This window comes from Grus americana, chromosome 1, assembly GCF_028858705.1.
Source record: "Grus americana isolate bGruAme1 chromosome 1, bGruAme1.mat, whole genome shotgun sequence".
NCBI classification, from domain to species: Eukaryota; Metazoa; Chordata; class Aves; order Gruiformes; family Gruidae; genus Grus; species Grus americana.
Genome location: NC_072852.1, coordinates 17,069,147 through 17,091,117, shown reverse-complemented (window position 1 = coordinate 17,091,117; position 21,971 = coordinate 17,069,147). Strand labels below are relative to the sequence as shown.

At 40.6% G+C, this 21,971-nt stretch overlaps 1 protein-coding gene across 4 annotated transcripts in view; it reads right to left on the bottom strand.

Annotated features, from left to right (window-relative positions):
• CPNE8 (copine 8) overlaps positions 1-18,830 on the bottom strand; it is a 113,577-nt gene extending 94,747 nt beyond the window's left edge. For 3 of the 4 annotated variants that reach the window (XR_008574779.1, XM_054811190.1, XM_054811200.1), the window contains exons 1-2: positions 18,370-18,830; positions 6,050-6,090 (exon numbers count right to left, since the gene is read on the bottom strand). Coding sequence is in view for 2 of the 4 variants with exons in the window: in XM_054811190.1 (XP_054667165.1) it covers positions 6,050-6,090; positions 18,370-18,509 (181 nt within the window). In the remaining 2 variants the exon portion in view is untranslated. Of the gene's footprint in view, positions 1-6,049; positions 6,091-16,815; positions 16,901-18,369 lie in introns of all 4 variants that reach the window. The other variant, XM_054811207.1, reaches the window with a different exon arrangement.
• Positions 18,831-21,971: the final 3,141 nt, after the last annotated feature.

The following is a 21,971-nucleotide window of genomic DNA, read 5'->3' as shown; positions in this document are numbered from 1 at the left end:
AAATGTGAGAAAACAGAGTGAAATGGAAGCTATGAGAACAGCTACAGAAGTGTCTGAAGGTTGCTGAACTTCTGACTAACTTTTGCATCTAGTAAGATCTGTGCCAAGGTAACCCTGGGAGAAGAAGGAAATGTTGTCAAAGGAAGTTTCCATAGATAAAAACAACTCAAAAACTCTTCTCCGGAAATACCCCTACTGCTACCATAGAATCAGGTAGGCTCTCACAAACATTCCTTTCACTTTCCCCATTGGAAACTTTTTTTTAAACTAATGTTACCAATTATGCAATAATGAATATTTTCCAATTTTCAGCAGTGGTTTCCAAGAATGCAAATGTCTTACTAATTTCAAAAGCAGATGTAATTGTGGATTTTGTCCATTTTGCCAAGAGCTTACATCCAAGTTTTCAATTAGAAATTTCTCATATCTATAACCCCAGTTGAGAATAGAACTGAAAGCCACTCTTTACAGGTAATGTGCACTTTTGCTATTCAGATATTTGTATTGTTCAGATTTTTCTTAAACATAATAATTTTTCACTAACAATTTGCTGCTTTATTTTTTGTACTACATCCTGCCCTGTGTCTTAGTGTTAATACAGTAAATCAAGTAACAATTATGCATTGCAGCTGTGGAACAAAAAGAATATTGAAAAATGAGAGATTTAATATTGAGGAGAAGAAAGCAACAATACAACTGCAAAATATCCACTACCATCAAATTTTCAGAAAAGAAACATTCTGGCCCTACCTTATCTACCTAGTTTATGAAGCCAAATAAAAGAACAGCTGTGAACAAAAAGACTAAAAAAGATTACCATAGGATAATTTTAGTCTCCTACCATGGTTGATGAGATGGGAGTCACACAATATAAAAGGTGAAAAACTGGATGTAAAGCTCCACCTTAGAACTAATTCGTCTCTTACTCTATTCCCACTTTTTGGAAGGCTGCTCACACCTGTCTGTTAGAATCTTAGTTTCCAAATTCAGTTTCTTCATAGTCAGTTTACTACCTTTTTTTAAAAAAAAATCTTTGGAGGACTTATAGCAAGCAATGCTATCATTCTCACCTTTTCATTGCTGAGGCATTAGTAGACTTCTATTCCCCTCCACTACCAGTGGCTCTGCAAGTGCTTCTGAAGGTATATCCCAGGAGTAGGACCACCTCTCTAGTTTAAGAATCATTTATATAAAACCTTAAATGATGAGAAAAGAGCTAAGAATTTGTAGCATGACTAGCAATTTTCTGATATTTATCTAGGCTGCAGATGTGGCAGGTACTTTAAATATAATGAAGATACAGACTAATAATCATCTCATGTAATATTTATTTTAAGTACAAGGTGCAAATTTGACAGTGATACATACATGTGCATCTCAAACTGACATTTCAAAAAAAAGTCAGTCCTAATGAAAGCTATAGAAAAGACATTCATTCCAGACGTTCTGACAAATACTTTACATATTTAGAATAATTTAAAAACTTCTATCTTTCCTCTAAAACTCAGCCCAGATTCTCAGGAAACTGTCCATGATACTGGTCTCCATCAGTGGTAAGATTCACTATCCTTAAAGACTCTTGGGAGATATGGTTTTATAAAGACCATGATATTATACTAATTACAATAATCCTTCAAAACCTTCTTCAAAGTCATATCCAATTGGAGAAATGCTGATAAATATGTTGAAGTTAATCTAAAGCACTTGAACTGCTCAAACCAGAGATCTAAGGCGTCATGAAGCAACCATTTTTTAATATAGTTAATAGTATTGTCATGTGGGAGGGGAAGGAATAAAGTTGGATAAACAGGAAATTCTTAAGTTTCAAAAACCAACATATCATGCAACCACATCCTAAGACGGAACTGAACGAACAGTTCCTCTCTTGTAATCTGGAAAACTGAGGGAGCAATGAGAAAGTTCAGAGCAGCGCATTGATGAAGAGTAACATACCCTCACAAGGAAGCTGGCTGAGAAACCCTTTTGGAAGGCTTTGCCATATGAGCTCTTCCAAGGGAAGATACAACCTATAGTCAGAAATATTAACATTTAGTAATTTTTAACTCAGGACACTGATACCACAGTGTCAAATTCAAGGTAAAAGCTTGTAATGAAGAAGAGAGTGAAAGTGTCAACTGTTGTCACTCAGTTGTAGACTCAGTCTCCAAAATATTATAGTCTGCACCTTCTTATTTTCCCAGATAGTTTGTGCCTCCCTTACCCTACTCTGGTCATTTCCCATTCAATGCGTATATGCTTATCCTTTAGCTTGACCAACTACTGTTACATCCAAAGTGCCCACCTTAGTTTTCCCAAACATAACAACACATCTATTCCCTTTCAAGGAAGTCTTAGTGACAATAAAGTTGGCCTTTTCCCCATGCTACCTAAATCCTTCCATGATCCTGCACACAGTTCTATCAGGGGCTCCCCATTACTCTTCACTGACCAGCTCCCATACCTTCTAGGCAGAGCTTCCTGAAGGTCCCTTTGTGCCAGCTGTCATGATACTCTTCTCATTGTCACTCTCTTCCATGGGGAGATCCTCCAAGAGAAGAGTTTTTACCTCTCCAGTCTTTCATATCAGACTCTTTCTATTATCATACTCAGGAGTCACAGGACTCCACAAGAGAACATTCCACCCTGACCACGGTGCTGCCACCACAACTGTACAGTGGCTCAGTTTGGCTACCCAGTGCATGGGAAGAAAATGATTCTGCCTAACTGTCATTAGATGAAGAAACATGCCGAATTCATTAATCTGTATCTCCTTTGCAGGTCTTATCCCTGCCACATCAGGGAAGCACTGCTTTAGCTCATTCTCTCCAAGAAAATAATAAAAAAAGGTCTTTCTCAAAAACATTCCTAGAAAAAATGGTCTCCAAACTGGAAGAATAGAATGGTCCAAATGCTAATCAATATAAACCTATACATATATGACTTGCTTTGACTCCACTGAGGAGAAAACAATGTCAGTAGAGACTTCAGTATTGTTTAAAATACTTCATGAACAAGAGCTCTCCCATGAACAAGGGCTATCCAAGTCTGTTCCACCTATATCTATTATCTCTACATTATTTCGGTAACTTGCCTCTAAGGAGGCAAAGTGCCAGCTTCCTCTTGGCATGAATATTCTAGATTGCAGGGAAGTGGTTGGAATTGGAATAAATACTGAGTAGCAATTACAGTATCAAAAAAAGGCTAAGCAGACTTCCTAAGAGAACCAGAGAAATCACAAGTTCCTTTTTAACTCCAGGAGAAGGCTGTTTATGTTGACATGGGAGTCAACTATATTTATGTGTGTATCTCGCTGAGAAAAAGAACAAGAGGATAAAATCTGATTTCCACTATTGGTATGATCCTTAGATGACTGCAATGGAGTTTGAAAAGCATATTAGAATTGGCCTAGTCAAATCCATGTTGAGACCTCAACATACAGAGTGACTGTATATGGTTCTGTCTTGCATGACATCTAACGGTCGCAAATTCAGCGAGTCTAACAGTGGATCTTGTGAAAGTGGTATGATGCTGGTTTTGACACCTTTTTTAGCTAGCAGGATAAAGTTACTGTATACAGACCAGTCTAAGAATGGCCTTTTCCCAAGCAACAGGCACTGAAGAAAGTTATCCTGCTGTACTTCCAACTACAGAAAAGAATAGTACTTTTTATCCTACATCCTTACCCCTTTCACCTTTACGGTAGGAATATATCTCTGTGCTCAACTAAAGGACACTAGGAGCAAACAAACTAAATTGGCTAATAAAAACCCCTGCATAATAGTAAAACTAAATGTACACTGTTTGGAGAGTACCCACAATCAAAGCTGCTTTGCCAAGTAATTTCTTGAGTGCAAATACAGTATGAGCACTTCCAGAGCCAACAGTTTCCCCGCTCTCTCTTTATCAAGGACAGTATTACTTATTCCATGTTTTTGTACTGCTAACCTGTGACAGATAGGCCTGACTGGCAGCGTAACTGGGTACTCACAACTTGAGACCAGATATCGAAAGCACACCACCAATGTGAGTGCTTTAAATAAGCTATTTACCAGAAACAAGAAAGCCATATGTTTTGAATTGATAGGCAAGGTTATGACACTTCAAAAAATATTGCCATATACTTTGAATCCATAAAAAATACCAGCAGTTTACTCCTCAGAAATATTTTAAAGATAGATACTAAGACTTCCTTAGCCTTTCCTGCCAGTCTGTTTCCTTGTGTCCCTTCCCCAGTGTGGGTCACCCACCAGCCACGATAGCTTGGGTTTGCCCACCTGCCCCAGCTTGGGCTGCCCGTAGACCACAGACCCTTCAGAGGTGTGCTGCCTTTTGCATGGAGTGTGTCCTGCAAGAATGCATCTCCAGCAGCACATCTTCAGAAGCGTGGCTCCGGCAGTATCCTCGGCAGCTGTATCTCTAACTCCTAGCTGCTGCCGACTTTTTTATAAAAGATGTTTGGGCAGGGGCACAGTGTGTTCCCCTAGCTGGCAGAGGTCCTGGCAGGCAGTGGGTACTCACATGGCTTTTGGAGCTGGCTGGAACCAGCTGCGACAGCCACAGAGTGCTTCACAGCATCCTCCCACGCGGGTCACACTGCAGTCCCCTGCTACTCAAACCCTGCAATTTATGCCTAATACAGTCCCCTATCTGATAAAAACTCAAAGCACTCGTCCCTAATAATATTTGAGCTTAAAAACTAGACACCTCATCACTTTTGTCGAAAGGCGCCTTGATTCAATAAAGAGATCTCTGAATTCCATCTATCAGGGCAATAGGTCACTGACCACTCTTCAAAACTGCTTAACCTAGACAACTCAGTTTTAATTAGCCAACTAAAAAAGTCAGTAATATGCAAGAAACTCAATTCTGCTTCTGCACTATCTCCCTACACTGGAGGCATGTTATTGCCTATGTCCCCTTCTAAAAAAAAAAAAAAAGTCACAGGTACTCCTAACTTCCTGCAGCTTTTCCCCAGGAAATAGAAGCTTTTCACATTAAAAGTGTATCGTGCAATTTCTCTCAGGCAACTATTGGTTAAGAACAGACAAACATACTCTCACAAAAGTACTCAAATGTTTCATACTGTCACAAGACTCAGTATTCATGTACATCCCATCAGGACGTGGTTACATGTGCAGACACTTTACAGAAGTGTATGTGTCTCAGGTTACCTCCAGTGTCACTAAGCACATTACATGGTATTCTAAAGAAGAAAAGCCCAGGCTAAAAAAAAAAGAAAAAGAACTTACAGATAAAGAGATATGGAAAGTTGTAGGGGAGACAACATGACCCAGGACACCATAATCGAAGGACTAGTCAATTAACATCACAGAAGTACTTTGATTAAACACTATCATAAAAAAAGGAAATCTTTTGTGGTCTCAGTTCCTTGATAAAAGTTTTATAAAGTGTCTAATACAAGAAGATAGTCATGGATTTTAAATCAAAATTTCCATCATATATAAATTCATAGGCACAGGAGTTTTTTAGGATCCAGTCATGCATTAATAAAACTTAAGGGGAAAGTGAGTGTCACTATCTTACATATCTGAAAACATTAATTCAGAAACCATCGTACTATTTTTGATCAGGAAAGTCATGTTTCCCAGTGACAAATTAACTTACTTTTAATTTTCAGTGTTTGACTCTTAAGATTAGTGGACACTACATTCTAGCAGCAACAAATGCTTCTAGTTGATTTAGAAGTTTGCTTACTAGCTTTGAAAGAGATCTACAACAACAGATACTAAAAAAAATAATAAAATAAATACTTTTCTGCATTTATTCATTTTAGGAAAATGTAGGTTGACTGCTAAATAAGGGACCATATAGCTCAGGAAATCAATACTGAATATAGAGTCTTTAAAATTCCAGTTCCTATAACAGAAACTATAAATGTAACTTATTTAACTGTAATTTAATTACTTTAAATAATTGTCAAATGTAAACTTAACTGACACTGAAGAAAATCACCCACCTAATTTTTAATCCAGTGTTTACACATTTGGAATATATGATGAGAAGAAACAATAAAATGCTGTATACTTACTTGGATCAGATTTAGAAAATGTATCTCTGTCCAAAAGATTTCTGTTAAAAAAAGAGATAAAAATAACCTTATTTATAAAAAAATGGTGAAAAATACAAATCAGATACCAATGCATATATGTTTTCAACAATTTTGATCGAGAGTCAGCTTAGTTTTCTGTCCTCCTGATATGTAAGATTTACTTTAAGTCAGTCAGCACCAACACTTGAATCATCTTACATTTAATTTTATTATATATTTTGGATTTGAGCAAACTTATATACTCCAATACAAAAGAGTGAAAAGTGACACATGACAAGCACATTAAAGATATATAATGGACATCAGGAACAGAAATACCTTTAAATCACAAATGTCTACCAGAGATTAACTTGATAGTTGAACCCCAAAACTTTAGAGTTTACTTAAAAGAATGGCTATGAGATCTCAGAGCCATCAGGAAATCTCTGTAAGAATCTGTCATGGATGAGTAAGATAAAGAGAACTACAGCATACACAGGATACACACCAAAATTAGGAATTTTCTAAATATCTAAAAAATACCTAGGAATAAATAGTAAGAACTAATTTCTTTGTTATGCAATGCAGTCCCAGCATCGCAGCCACACTTCAGCCAACTGAGAATTATACACAGATGAGGAGACTCAAATTAACAAAAAGCGTAGAGAATCAGGACTGACCAAAAAACCATTCTCAGAATAGTTACCAACATTTCATCATTCAAAAATAAAAATTAAAAAAAAAATAATTAAATTATCTTGACAAACTAGAAAAATGGTCTGAAAGCAGGATGCCATTGAACAGGGACAAGAAAGAGCTATTAAACTTAGGCAGGTCGTTTAAGTTAGGTATTAAACTTAATCAACAGCAAAAATGCAGCTAGCTGCATATAGCTGGATATACAGCAGTTACGTAAAAAACAGTTCTAGACATCACAGTAGACCACAAATTGAATGCAAGTCAGGAATCTTGTGCCCTTGGGAAAAAGGCATACTGGAATACATAAACAAAAATGCCAGTTTAGAGTAATTGTCTGATCTCCGTAATACTGGTAAACACTCAATTCAAGCAATAATGTTTTGGGCACTCCAGTTTCTTGCAATCTGAGACAGACATGGAGCCACCAGAGTCCAGTGGAAGCAGAAATAACCAGAAGTCAATAGAATATATCTATGAGGAAAGCACTGCTGCAAATTGAAGCTGATCTCCACGTAGACAGAGCAAGTAGGAACAGGTTTAACTCTGAGTTGAATCTTGTACACTGCAGGTGCAGAAGTTGAAATTTATTCCATTGTTTCACCATCTTTCATTGTTAAAGGTGGCCAGATGTGATGTGAAATCTCCACCACTGAAGATCTTTAAGAACATGTTAGGTAGCTACAAGTCCTAATAAGTTCTTTGATCCTACCCTGGAGCAAGAGGAAGGATTAAATAACAAGTTTACATCCCTTACAGCTTATTTTTAATAATTAGTACAGCCTTTTCAACGGTCACCATTTATTACTCTCATTCAAATCTAAATCACATTATTTTTGTGCTACTGAACAGTGCCGAAAAGCATATTAATAATGTTGTTCAATACAGGTGTTCTAAGCACTCAGACTTCAACAAGGAAAATATTGTATTCCCAATTTAGGTACTGCCACGTCCACATTTCAGGACAAGCAATATGAACATAAGACAGCTTTAAAAGAATACTAGGCACATCTGGTTTATTTACTTTAGCCAAAGTAGGCACTAGGATTAAAATTAGTATTTGTGAATGAACCTGAAGTCTTCACATGCTACTTCTTTAGAACTTCTCTAATCCATTCAGAAGTGGGATTTTTATATATGCGTTTAATTACACTCAGAGACACTGTATTCCATCCTAACCAAAAACGTGCAAATACAAATTGAAATATTAACAAACCCAGGAAAATCAGTGATTCCAACTCTGTATTTGACAATGACCACTACAGATTGCTTTAAAAGACAGTACAGTAAGTTCTGCAATATCAGAATTGCCAATCCAAAATGAAAATTGCTTCCTATTCCTCTTTAGTTATACATACTTAGATATGCTATTAATTCATGGTAACTAGAATTGGTTTTATTATCCCAAAATGAATTGCTATAAAACCCTAGAATTAGGGTTATATGAAAGAAATAGTACATTAGGTTTTGGGATAGGCATCCCACGCTCACCATTAGGATTCTAAGCAATTTTAATTCATCTGCACAAATACTCTACTATGACCTTATAATTGATATGCTAGTATTTGTGACTGCAGATTAAGATTAAACCATTTTAATGACTCTTATACTGAGCTAAGGTGCTCTGAGTTTTTAAAATATTTCCTACTGTTATTTTTTTCATTTTTAAGTTTTCTTCCTCTATTTTCCTATATATATAAGAACATAAAGACTGGCTATACTGGTACTGTGAAGCTCGGTCTATTGCGATACTCTTGTTCTAGCAGTTGCAAAAAGTAGCCACCATGGCAATAGCATAATAAGAAGGTAAGAATCTTTAATACTTCCTGAGAATGTTCCTGGTCACCAACCATTAGCTGCTCAGGACTTCTTGAATTAAGAACATTTCTACATAGACAGTATCCCTGAAAAGACTGTAAGGGTTGAGATATCAAAGTTTAATATTGTAATGCATGTCAGTAAGTGTCATTAATTCACAGTTTTGAACTAATACAGCTTGTAATATCCTCAATCGACCCTTCACACATTTTGCCGTAAATAAACAATGTCTTCAACAAAGTTTGCAGACATGCCTGATCTTCCAAATCATTAATAACCAACCAAAATAGTAACATAAGAACTTAACAAGCTGTTCAAGCAATGCAGCCAGTTTCGGAAGGAACTTAAAGACTAGTGCCAACAGAAAAAAAAAAGAAAAAAAAAGTCAGATTTGCCCACTAAATGTCCTACCAGCTCAAGAGGCTGCTCAATTTCATTTGTGCATTTTCATTAGGGGGAAAACAATCAAAGTGCTCCTTTAAATATATAAAAACTGCATGGCACATAAGCATAGGACAATCTACATCCAAAAGAAATGCTAAAAGCAAAAGGAGAAAGAAGACTGGATGTATTTCTGGAGCTTTATGTAGTCTTTATCCCCTTAACAGTCAATGGTACTTTCTGCACAGGCTGCATGATACAGGGTGTATCTCTTTCCCTTTTTGCTGAGAAAAGCATTCTCTTCGGTAGTACACTATTTTGTCTCAGGAAACACTCCTAGGAAAGCCCACAAACTCAGAAATCAGAAATATCTGAAACTTCTGTTTCTTCCTCCTAATCAAAGTATCAAGAGAAAGACTTCTATTTTGACTGAACATGGTGAGTATATTTTTTCTATGCCCATTAAGCCTTTCAGATAAAGAATGTAAAAAGAGAAGGAATTGCTATCAATTATGAAGAAGAAAAAAAAAAGAGAGACATATGCTTTTACCTGGAGAAACACACACATCAAATACCTATAGCAAAGAAGTCTAGGAACATCTGTGCAGAAAGTATTATTCTACCATCACAGATCCTGAAGGAATTCATTCTGCACCTGCCCATTCTGGAGTGGACCTTCAAAAATGGTTGCAATAGCATAGATGACTAAGGGAAAGAAAAAACAAATAGGAGCCATGGCAATAACGCCTACAAAGTCTAAACTAGAAAGCACAAGACAGATTAGAAATGCTGGGATAAAGATTTATTTTTCTGTATAATGAGAGCAATTTCCTCAGGAAAAAAAAAGTAATCAGTAAATAAGAAAAGTTAAAACATATTTAGGTATGCCTTGCAGAATCACTTTGTTCACAGTTTCGTGAACTCCATAAAGATCTGTCAAAATAACATTTTCTGCCCAGTGCTTTGCTTCAAAAATTGTTTTAGAATAGAATAGAATATTTCAGTTGGAAGGAACCTACAACGGACATCTAGTCCAACTGCCTGACCAACTCAAGGCTGACCAAGATAAAGCCTGTTATTAAGGGCATTGTCCAAATGCCTCTTAAACACCGACAGGCTTGGAGCATTGACCACCTCTCTAGGAGCCTGTTCCAGTGTTTGACCGCCCTCCTGGTAAAGAAATGCTTCCTAATGTCCAGTCTTTTGTACTGTGTTTAATGTAAAAGCATCTCATATGTATAAATCAGATAATTCAAGATTCACTGATCAGTTAGCAGTGGTAGCTAAATAGAAATCATGACAGTCTATGTTGCTTTGGGCGATCTCAGGTACTCTATGCAATATATGTATGTTGACAAAGACTTATCTATGTTAAAAAGTAACATTTACTCACCTTGTTCACAGATACTTTACTTCAAATTTGACTTTATTTTAATAATCAATATCTGAATTTCCTGCTCTGTAATTTTTTTGTCTTAAATTTAACCCTTTGTTAAACCCAACTGCTAAGCAGAAGTAAATCCAATTTCCCCTTCAGAAATGACAGAATTCTGGCACTGAAGAAGAGACTACTGTAAGTATAGAACTGAATAGTTTAAAATCTATTTCTCTAGTTTCAAAAAACCAAAAACTGTGTTCATATGACTGGAAAAGTACTTATTTATACATTGCTTTCAACCGCTCTGAAATCCTTAATGATAAAAATATGGTTTACTTCAGATTAATTTGTCAGAATCTCTCCGGCGTTAAGGTTTTATGTTTCTCTTCATCTTTAGATTACACTTGAGTGCATGCAAAGATTCCTCAGTTGTGAAATAAAGCACTCAGCAGTTTGCAAACACAAAAGATAGTTACCCGCACAAAATTATTTTTACTTTCTAGAAAATATACATTTTCAATATATTATATTCTCATAGAAGCATACACTACTTTTCTCATAGTACACTTGTATCGCTGTCTGGGAAGAGGAATTGTCCCTAGTTCATTAAACAAATGCATTTGTTTCCCTCACTTAATGCTGGGCCCACATGCCTTTTTCAAGGAAAAGCCTGGGAAAAAAAAGAAGCATCTCCTCACTTTTTACTGGGCACAATAGCATCCATTCTACTACTAATTGTAACTTAACTGTATTACATCCTAGTCGTCACTGTCCCTCAGCCTTAACTGATATTACTGGACTTGCAAGGGTCAGTCCTAGGTAAGACCGCAACATATGATCCAAAGAGCCCACTTGAGTGAAGAGTCCACTTGACTTCCTGCAGAGTAATTTCACAAACAACTTTTCAGTTGTAGTGCTAGCTTAAGTAGTCACCCTTCCCTAGCTATTTACTCTCTCCTGTATTCTGTCAGAACACAATAAAAAGTGAGCTATTAGCCTCCAGATCTCTAGACTCAAAATGTCCTGGACCTAAATGCAGATCAGATCTCAGAATTATATCTTCTTGCCAAAATAACTGGTTCTCTTAGGAAAGGTTCACAGGTGAGAAAATGGTGGCTCTCCTGACTAAGAGGCAATTGGGATGACCTCTTTCTGTTCAGATTGTCTCCACAATTTGGGGCACTAGAAGGACTGGGAAGAAAGCAAACATATCTCTGATATGCAAGCTTAAGAAAACTTCCACAATACCTCTTCATAACCTTTGGAGAAGTAATTGACTCGAAGAAATACTTTTCAGTCTCCTAATAACTTTTATTGTCAATTTAAACATATACTGGTTCAGAAGCTATTCTCGTAAGGGAAAAAGAAGGGGAGAAGCAGTGAGGAGGGTTAGACCAGCAGTGCTTCCATGAATTTTATGGCAACCCACAGAAAATCTTCTCTGGCTAGCTGTATGCAAACAATTTTAGGATGAAACCTCTATTAAAACTGCTGACTACTCCTGGGGGTTAAAAAAAAACACAACACACACACACACACAAAAAAAAAAAGGAACTGTCAAGCTTATTTACTTAAACATAGTAATAGTTTCACAGGAATTCTGTGGAAACAGACAGGAAGCACTGGACTATGAAAAGATACTCTTGCAGATGAAGCAGATCTGAACACAATCTTGGACTGTTCCAGTTTAAATTAAAAAAAAAATCATTTAGGAATATTACAAACTGGTTAAACTCTGCTTCAATACCAACCCATTTATTATTTGAAACCAACAGAATGAACCATCTATGTTTACGTTTCTAAGGCTGGGCAGGTAAACAGTCTCTGGCTCTGAGCTACTAGTGATGTGCCCTGGGGGATGGCACTAAGGATTGCTGGTGGTCAAAAGACCTATTCATTCTACTCAACTCACCAATCCTTTCCAGCTACTTTCACCCTGCCCATCCAAATCCAGGAATACACTGTCCTACTTTAGATTTTATTTCTTTAGGAATGCATAGTTAATACAGTGTTTCATTAACATACAACAATATATAAAACATACAGATTGGTTTTGCACAGTTTTTTCTGAAACGACTCTTTAGAAGGTATACATCAAAGAAGTAATTTAGAAAGCAAATGTATACCATCAGTGCAATACTCATGCTTTCTCAGCCATTGCAGGGGTGTGGGTGGCTGAGGCACTGCTTAGAGGGGCAGAAAAAGAAAGCAAATGAGGAAAATAATACTACTACAGAAAGTCTTCACAATAATACATGTAAAGTTGTTACTTCCTAGTACCTAGCCCTTTTCCTGCTGTCAGGCTTTCCTTTATACCACCCTTCTGAGGCCTGAGATTGTGGCTTCAGCTGCAAGAGGGTATTACAGTGTCCCACATCCTGTCGGGGGAGAAGCATGAAGTTCACAGTGGTGGCAAGGGTGGAGCAGGTAGTCTCAGAAGGAGTATGATGTCGATGGCTTCTTCCTCCCCACTCTGAGGACCCCCACCTGGGCTATGTTGCCAACACACTGTTACACCTTGCTCTTGCTTCATGGGTTTGAAACTCCACTTTACATCCACATTTACTGTATTTGGTGTGGTTTACATCTGCTTGAGACTTGCTCTTCCAGCTCTTTTGGTTTTGCCCAGCTCCCAGCCTGCACTTCTTTACCAACCCCTGGTGAGCTCTTTACAGCGCTGGGGTCTCCGGTGGCATCCCCAGCCCCCTCTTTTCAGCCTCTGCTCCTGCTCCTCCGACCTGCATCCTGTGTCCCCACTTGCAAGGCCCCTGCTATCACACCACCAACGCTCCTCTGCAGACACCGTTCTCTGAGGTCACAAATAAATCATTCTACACAGAAAAACTACTTGCTACTACTCTCTGTAGAAAAAAATATGGTTGTACCACACAATTACACAAAGACAAGCCAAAATGAAACTAACTAAGCAGGAGCCACCTGGTCATTAGAAAAAATCTTCTAAGTTTGTGTTTGCAGCTAAGCAAACCCAAACAAAGCTCCATGTAGGCAAAGGCAAGTTTAGACAAAACCTGACAAGTCCTGAGACCTGCACAGTTAGTATGAAATGTGGGGCCTGTTCCTAGCAATCACAAGGCTGAATTTACAGGGGAAGAGATCTGCCTTAAATTCTAGAAGTCAGATGGCTGCATGCTTAAAGTTCAAACAATATAGACACATAGGTGAAAACCAAACCATGTAGGCTATCAGGAATGCATCTCCATGACTATTTTGATGGACACTGCCACCCATTTATATTTTTTCTCACAATACACTTCTTTTTCTCAGCTGAAGCCAGCTGGTTGTCTAGGCAGTTTCATTTCAAAGAAAAAACATGTACGATCAACTTTCTGTTGTCGGTCACACATAACCACTCTACATACTTTTAATCGAACAGAAAGAAAGCAGGAAAATGAAAAGCAGACTTAGAATCAGGATGAATTTTATATTCTGTATTTTGTACTATACAAAGTTACAAGCTCAAATAATGTGTTATGGATATATCTTTTATCATTACATCCTTCTGCAACAGGGGTTTCTAACAAATGATTAATATTTCAAAAAAAAACCCCAGGAGGTAAGTACACCAGCTGGAGAATCATAGCATGGTTTGGAAGGGACCTTAAAGACCATCTAGTTCCAAACCCCTGCCATGGGCAGGGACACCCTCCACTAGACCAGGTTGCCCAAAGCCCCATCCAACCTGGCCTTGAACACTTCCAGGGAGGGGCATGGAGAGAAGCAATCTTGCCAGAAATCAATGCCTAGGACAATCAAGGATATAATTAAACATACTTTTGGGTACCACAACCGCTAGAAAGTGGTTGGTTAAGACTTTCAGACTGCCAAACAAAAGGAAAGGCAAAAATTCTGAAGTAGTACGTTTTGTTCCTCTGTGCAAGGAACTTGAACTTAAATGATCTTCATTACTGAGAATAGGAGTTGCTTAATTCCATTTAGCCCATTCATTAATATTAGATTTCTGTACAAATTATGAAGCAGCATAGAACTGATCCAAACCAGGCATGGACAACCAACTGTATTTCTGTTGAATTAACCATGATAAGTTTATGCTCCCTTTACACACATTATGCCTGGTGTGGGAATACAGCCAGTGAGGGGCTATCCAGCATAAACCCAGAACAGTGAGGACAGACTGCCTGATTGAGCATAAAGCCTAAGCAGAGCAATACTATCATGACAAACTTTTTGAATTAGCAAAGTCATCCTGTACTGTGTCAATATTTTACAATACTTTTACCATCTTTCAGATAACCATGTAATCTTTGATACGCTACTAGAAGTCATAAAGTGATCAAACTACAGCTTCACTTTCCTGTAGATACTAAAAAAATCACTCGCAGGAAGATAATTCTGGTTCATAAAACCTCATTCAGTAAGTAAATAAATGTTAACATGAGGCATAATGAAACTCTTCGCCTTTTTTGTAAGAGAGGGTTTCATAAAGGCTGTGGGTCAATCAGGAGACTACAGGAAAAAAAGTAGGTCAGTCCACACAGTAACCATGAGAAGCATCAATCACCATTATACAGATCACAACAAAAAGTGAAAAACTCGAGAGCCCACTGAACTACATTGTATGTTCACACACAGCACAAAATATGAGAGAACCATCATCTACTTGTGTTCTCAACATCAAATATGCTAGTTCAATCAACAAGGTAGTAAGTCCACTGATAGTAGGGAAGATGGGAAAAGAATATGAAGTTTTTCCAAGATTTAAATAGATTGGAATCCGTGAAGAACATCCCCAGAGAGGGAGATACAGGATGACAGACACATGGCCAGTAGCTTACCTCAAGCTCAAGCACCACAAATTTACACACACAACTGGTAAGCAAAGATTCAAGTCTAGGCACAGGAGCAAATACCACTTTAGAGGAAGAGGAACCTTTGGGCTGGAAAACAGTAGTGGAGTAAAAGGTAAGGAGCAGCCTATATTCTCTCTTCCACACCGTCTGGAGGGCCAAGGTCCTGATCCTTCACCACATGACAATTGTGCAAAATTATGCCAGGCCACAACAAATAAAGATCGCATAGCAGGTGACAGTGAAATTTTCCTTAGACCATGCATGCCCTTCAGGGCGTGTGATGAAGGGAGCGACAGGGCACAGAGGGAGATGGCTACTAGAGCAATTGATCCAGACAATAGTGGACTATTACCAACACCAGAGAATCCTCTGGAATGACACATTTAAGTTGTTCTGCCACATTAGATCTGGCTCTTGAGTGAAAGAATATAGAAACCTGATAAAAAACTCAGAGGTTTAGAAATCTACATCTTACAAGAGTCAGAAAAGAATCCTGAACTTTTTGTTTGATAGGCACCGAGTAGTAATAACTAGAAAGAATCAAATTCATTTCTTGCTTTTCTAGCATTTGTAAAATTACAGCCATATGAAGTGTTTAGTGATAAAGGAACCTCAGAAAGAGCATCACCTGATATGCAAAACATTTCTGGATTTTAAAATTTTCATAGACAATTTCTCATCCTATGAGATACACTTCTCCTAAACACTACCGGATGTGGCCCTGAAGCTAAAGCAGGCTGGTTTGCAGAATAAGAAGTTGTGCAAAGCCATCTGCATAATACTGGCACCTGGCTAATTTGGTAACATTGACAGTATAGGCATGCAGCGCAAATTAACTTGGGAAGCGCTGACAGATGAACCACACAGAATTAAAAGGTAAGTGAATAGAAGCTGTATCCTTACTGAATAAGGAGGCAGAGAGATGAAACAATATTGTCTAGAGTCACAAATTTATTTTGTGGCACAGCTTGCACTGCTTCACTGACCACTAACTTACACCGCCTGTACAAACTGGAAGAAGTTCCCATATTTCCTGAAAACAAGCAAAAAAATTAAAAAATCTAGGAAGACAGAATAGTTATCAGCTGGTAATTGTTGATGTAAACTAGTGACCAAATTGGTTCTCCAACTCTTCAGGTATCAGGGGGAAACTAATGTCATGACCCAAACTGTTTTAAAAGCATTTCTCTCCAGATGCTGAGGAACACACAACTGCTAATTACTGAGATTTTTCAGAATTCTCTGAACTTTGCAATTTGCTCTTGCTGTATTTCACAATTTCACTTAACACTACTTTTCGAGAGCTTTAGCCAATGAATATGTTTCCAGATGAATCACAAACATCTGTTAATCATTAATCTCTGCCCCAATGTCATTCATTTTAACCTCAATTTTGAAGCATGATTTTGTAATCAAAAGCTGTCATGCCAGCACATAAAGAAGACAGGAATCACCATGGAAATTCCCATCCTTCTGCACTTGACATCGAGACATATCAGGATGAGATACCATTTTTTTTAAACAAGAGAAAAAAGCAATTTTAACAAAACAGACATGGCTTTTGAAGATACCTACAGAGAATTTAACATTGTAAACTATATATTGAAATTAGTTACAAGTAAGATAAGTAAGGTCAGAATTGATTGACTGTGTCGTATACCTACATTTCTTTGTAAATACGTGATGGATTCTCAGATCATTATATAACTAAGGTTTGAAGAAATCATTGCAGGTATATACAAACAATACCTGGAATGAAAGAAACTCCTGTTACAAATAAATTAGGTCAAATCCAGCATAAATGTTCTGACATCTGTAATTGTGACAGATTATCTGAAGAACCTAAAAGTAATACTAAAGGTCGTGGATTGCTTTTACACATAGCAGCAGGTCCTTCCTACAACCAGGGGTTTCTCTGGTTGCTGCCAGTGAACTTTGCAGAGATGGGCAGTAAGTACATCAGGGTGTTCATACGTCAGCCTAGTGACTGTTTCAGTACTCCCAACTCAATCTTACTCTATTTCTCATCGTCTTAGTCTTCTTTTGAAATGCTCCCTTGGTAAAACATCAAATCATACTTTATTTACTAAGGAAAGAGAGGGAGTGGTCTGACAAGTTTAGAGCACTGGTGTTCTGTTCTGGGAGAAGGAGTGTTAACAGCAGCAACTCCCGAGCAGCTACACTAGAAAATGGAGCAATGGACTGCAGCAGAAACTTTGTCTCATTTCCCATCAGGAAACAACACTAACAGTTCAAATTATCCGCTAGAAGCTGCCAACTCAGCCGGTGAAAGGAACCACTGCTCCCCAGCTACTAGGGAATACTTAAGGAAGCTGCAAAATGTGAATGAAGCTATGAATATAAAAGCCCACAAATAAAAATATTTTTAGACCTCTAATGGGAAATTCTCTATGCTTCAAGGGAGAAAGCAGGATTTTTGAAATACCGATAAACAAACCCTGGCCAAATAAATGTCGAGGAACAAAACTGCACACGCTAGGTTTTGTGTTACGAGTTGGCATTTTTTTAATTTATCGGCAGCAGCGTTACGATAAAACGTGACGAGCTAACACGCCCGGTTTCGTAACGGTTTTGCAAGAAAGCCTTAAACAATCTCTGAAAGGATTATTCCGGATGGGAGTTTTCTCCGTCCCCACCGCGGCACTTGGGACAGCTCCAGAAGTTCAATACCTGCCGGAGAAAACGCCCTGCGCGCACCGCGACGCGACTCCCGCTCCGCTCCGGCCGCCTTCCCCCGTGCCGGCAGAGGCACGGGGAGGATTTGGGGCGGCAGCAGCGGCAGCGGCAGCCCGTTTCGGCAAAGCCGACAGCTGCCCGTAGCCGCTGCGAGAGCCGGCGCTTCTCCCGCGGGGTCCGCCGGCAGCACCCCTGTCGCGGGCGCGCTTAGTGCGCGGCAAGCGGGCTGGCAGCCGGCCTCGGGCCGCTCCCAGGCTCTGCCCGAGGCGGAGGATTTACAACTTCCCCGCGCTAGGTACGTTCTCCGAGGACAGGGGGAAAAGCGCCTCGCACAGCGCCGGGCATGTGGAGGGCAACCCCCGCGCCCGGCCGCTGCCCCTTCTCCTCCCCGCCGCCGCTGACAAGTCCGGGGCGAGGGGCGCGCTGCCCCGGCAACACCGCGGGGACCAGCCCGCTCGCCCGTCTGCCCCCTCCGACGCTCCGGGACGAGCGGACAGGGCGGCCCTGAGCCGCCGCCGTACCTGCAGGACACGGAGAGCTCCACCTTGGTGGCCGGGATGCTGGAGCTGAGCACGTTAAAATCCCCCACGGACGCCATGTTCGGAAACCCACCACTTCTGCCCGGCTTCTGCTGCCCCGCCGGCTTCTCCAGCCCGAACATGGGGCAGCGCAGGGAGGGAGGGAGGCCGGCGGAGAGGGAGGGGAAGAGGCGGCGCCAGGCGCCCCTCCACAGCGCGACGCTGCCGGCCGCCGCCCGTGGCGCGGAGCACCGGCCCGCACCGCCGCCCGCGGGCTCCCACCGCCGACTGAGGCGGGAGCGGGGCGGTGACGTCACCGCGAGCGGGAGCCGCGCGTGTCTGCCCCAGCGCGGGGGGCGCGGGGTGCCCGACGGCCGGTGCGAGGGGCGGCCGGACGGCTCGGGGCGGGCCGGCGGGCAGCGGCCGCGGGCGGGCTTGTCGCCGCCCGAAGGGACGCAGCGCGACCGTCGCCCCGCCGCCGAGCTGCCCCGTTGGGGCACCGGTGGCGACGCGACCCCAAAGGGTGCGGGGCGGGGAAGGACGTCGCTGGGAGCTAGCCCAGGGGGCGGTCCCGGGCGTTTTCGCTCCCGCACCTCCCCGGTGTCTTCCCCCTCGGCCCCGGCACAGAAACTCCCGTCCCGTCCCCCAGGCTAGCCGGGGAATCCCCTCCTTCCCCTTTCGTGACTGATCGGGCCCCACGCCCCGAGCAACCGACCAACTCCCGCCCACTGGGGAGACCGCGGACGGGCCGCGCCCCGGCCGGTAACGTCCCAAACTGCAACGCCCTGCGCGTGGGCCCGCGGTGAGGCAGATTTATTCTCCCGGGCCACAAAGGAAAATGCAGCCCAGCAGCAAACGCCAGGGATGTTCCGGGAAGCGGCGGCTGCGGCACGGCTGCGGCGCGGCTCGGCTCGGCACGGCACGGCACCGCTCGGCGCGGCTCGGCTTGGCACGGCGCGGCAGGGACGGGGCGCGGCGGCTCGGCTGCCAGGCGGGCGGAGTCCGCCCGCCAGGGGGCGCGGCTGAGGTGCCGCGGCGGGAGAGCGCGTGGGGCCGCGCGTGGCGGGGCGCAGGGCGCGCGCTTGCGGACGGGTTGCGCGGTGCCCCCCGGCGCTGCCGGAGCAGCCTGCGTGGTGCTGAGCGGTCTGCGGGGCTCCGGCTCCTCTGGAGAGCGAAAAAGATAAAAACAAACCTAGAAAATGAGACATTAATGCTAACTGCCCTTGTAAAGAGAACAGTAATTATTACTACAAGGGAGTTGAGGGAAAAGATGTGTTTTTACCTTGGCTATTATATGCATTATGCGACACATTGAAATATGGGAATTTCACTCTCCCACACTTGTGCAGGCCTTTACCTTCTTTTAAAGACCACTAATCCAGTTGCCCTGAATCCATTCACAATAATTCGCAATAATCATAACAGTTTCATCATCTTATATCTCAGGCAATTGTTTTGTAGCCATTATCACGGCATCTAAGTAGTTCCCAATATTCATTTCTCCTCACAGCAGTTTGATGAGAGATGGAAGTGCTACCATCCCCATGTCACAGATGGGAAGGTAAGGCACAGGCAAATTAAATGCCTTGTCTGTAGTAACACACTGTGTAGGACAGGTCAAAGATCACAGGATATTGCCCCAAATCCTGTCCAGAAGTCCTCCACTCCTCTGGCTGTTAATGGTTTTACAGGCAGAAATAAAGAAGTTTAATGTCTTCATTTGTAAAAGACAAATGTAACTCTAAGGGCACAAACATTACCAGAATACATTCATTTTGCATTTCATTTCTAGTTTCTTCTTGTTGTAATTCAAGTTCAATGCCTGATGTCAGGTAGTACATCACAATAATGATGGATGGAGAACTTGACTGTAGATACCTAGTTGGCTCCTAGCCAACAGATTAACCAGTGGGAATACAGAAGACAGTAACATGGTCTTATTTACAGCACGTACACTCCCTGTGAGCTGTCTGAAACATAACTTCAGTGGCAGAAACTCAAGGAAGATATCACTGATATTTTTATTCAGAAACTTCTGACTTCACACCCTACTTCTAATCTTCTCTTTGTTTTCGGGAAGTTAACACCTGACGTCACTTTTCTTTCTTTTCCTTCTCTTGTCCAGTTGAACACAAAGCAATATCTCATCACGTATCACCAAAGTATTTTCTCTTAAACCAGCCTCTTTGAATTTTTCGGTACAGCCAAGAAAGGACGTACCTTCACAAGTATTCTAGGTGTGTCTGCAGGCAGCCAAACCAGTAAGCCTACAGCTGAAATTGCTAACAAAAACAAAGGTAAATTTAGTTCACTATTATCTTCATTCATACAGTAGTGTCAAGGGATGAGTGAAGGACCACTGGTGTCTTTTGAGAGGCTAATGCCGAGTACAAATAGGGTACTAGACGACTAAAAACTAAGGAACAGTTTTTAAGAAAAAATTAAAACTCTTTTTCAGCATTATAGTATTGTTCCTCCCTCTTTTATAATCTACTGTAAAAATCTAAACATAATCAGTGGATCCCACAGGGCATGGCATGAATAACGTAAAAGGCATGAATAGTTATTATAATAATATATTACTATATATTATATAACTATTATAATAACTATAGGCATGGGTAACTTAAAAGTATATCATGTAAGTGTGATATGATCTTATATTCTTCCCTACTAATCCACTTTTTTGGGTTAGGTGGGGGTTTGCTTTGATCGTTTTTATATTATCTCATCTTAATTTTTTATTCTGCTTAGAAAACCAGAAATAGTTGGTTATCGGTGATTCCATAAGTAGAGCATCCTATGAAAATAATGGAGGAGTTAAGGAAATACAAGTCATCAATGTTGCTGGGGAGATATCCATCTTCTCTCATCATGTTAATAAAGGCACAGCTATTTTGTCTTCTAATGTTTTGGCTTAGAGTAAGTACATAGTTCTCAAGCACTGAGAGTGATTTATATGGGAGAGAAACTAAAAACTGAAACGAGGGCTAGTTGAAAGATATGCACCAAAGGGGCTAAATATACATTATTATAATTCCAGAGAGGCACCTTGTGTTTGCTCATTCTTAAATGGCATTGAGGTGTAGGGACTGGAACAATGCCAAAGTATTAGGACAGTATCTGGAATTTACGTACAGAATAACTATGAGATTACAGTGTGAAAGAATCATCAAGGCTGCGTGTTGTAGATGCTATGCTGACATTTGAATGAGATCACTGATTCTGTGAACATTTTGCAGTGGAAAGCAGGACATATTTTCCTCAGTTTCTTTTGTGATTCTTACTTCATTATTGTAAGCTGTTGCTAATTATCAGATATCTACATAACTTGTTTCAGTATGTGCAACCTAATTTAAGGAATGAGGGATATAGTTGCAGTAATTACAGCATAAACTATGAACAAACTACAGATTCCAGAATAGCTGTAATGTGTAACACTGAATGATTGCTTTAAAACATCATTGCTTCCAGGTTTCAGCAGTATAATTGAACCCGAATGCCACAGGATGCAAACATTGATTACTCCCCTCCACCCTCTCACCTTTCTGCCTTGTAGATCGTTAATTAGACATCTCAAGAAAATAAGTTTTATGATTCAATCT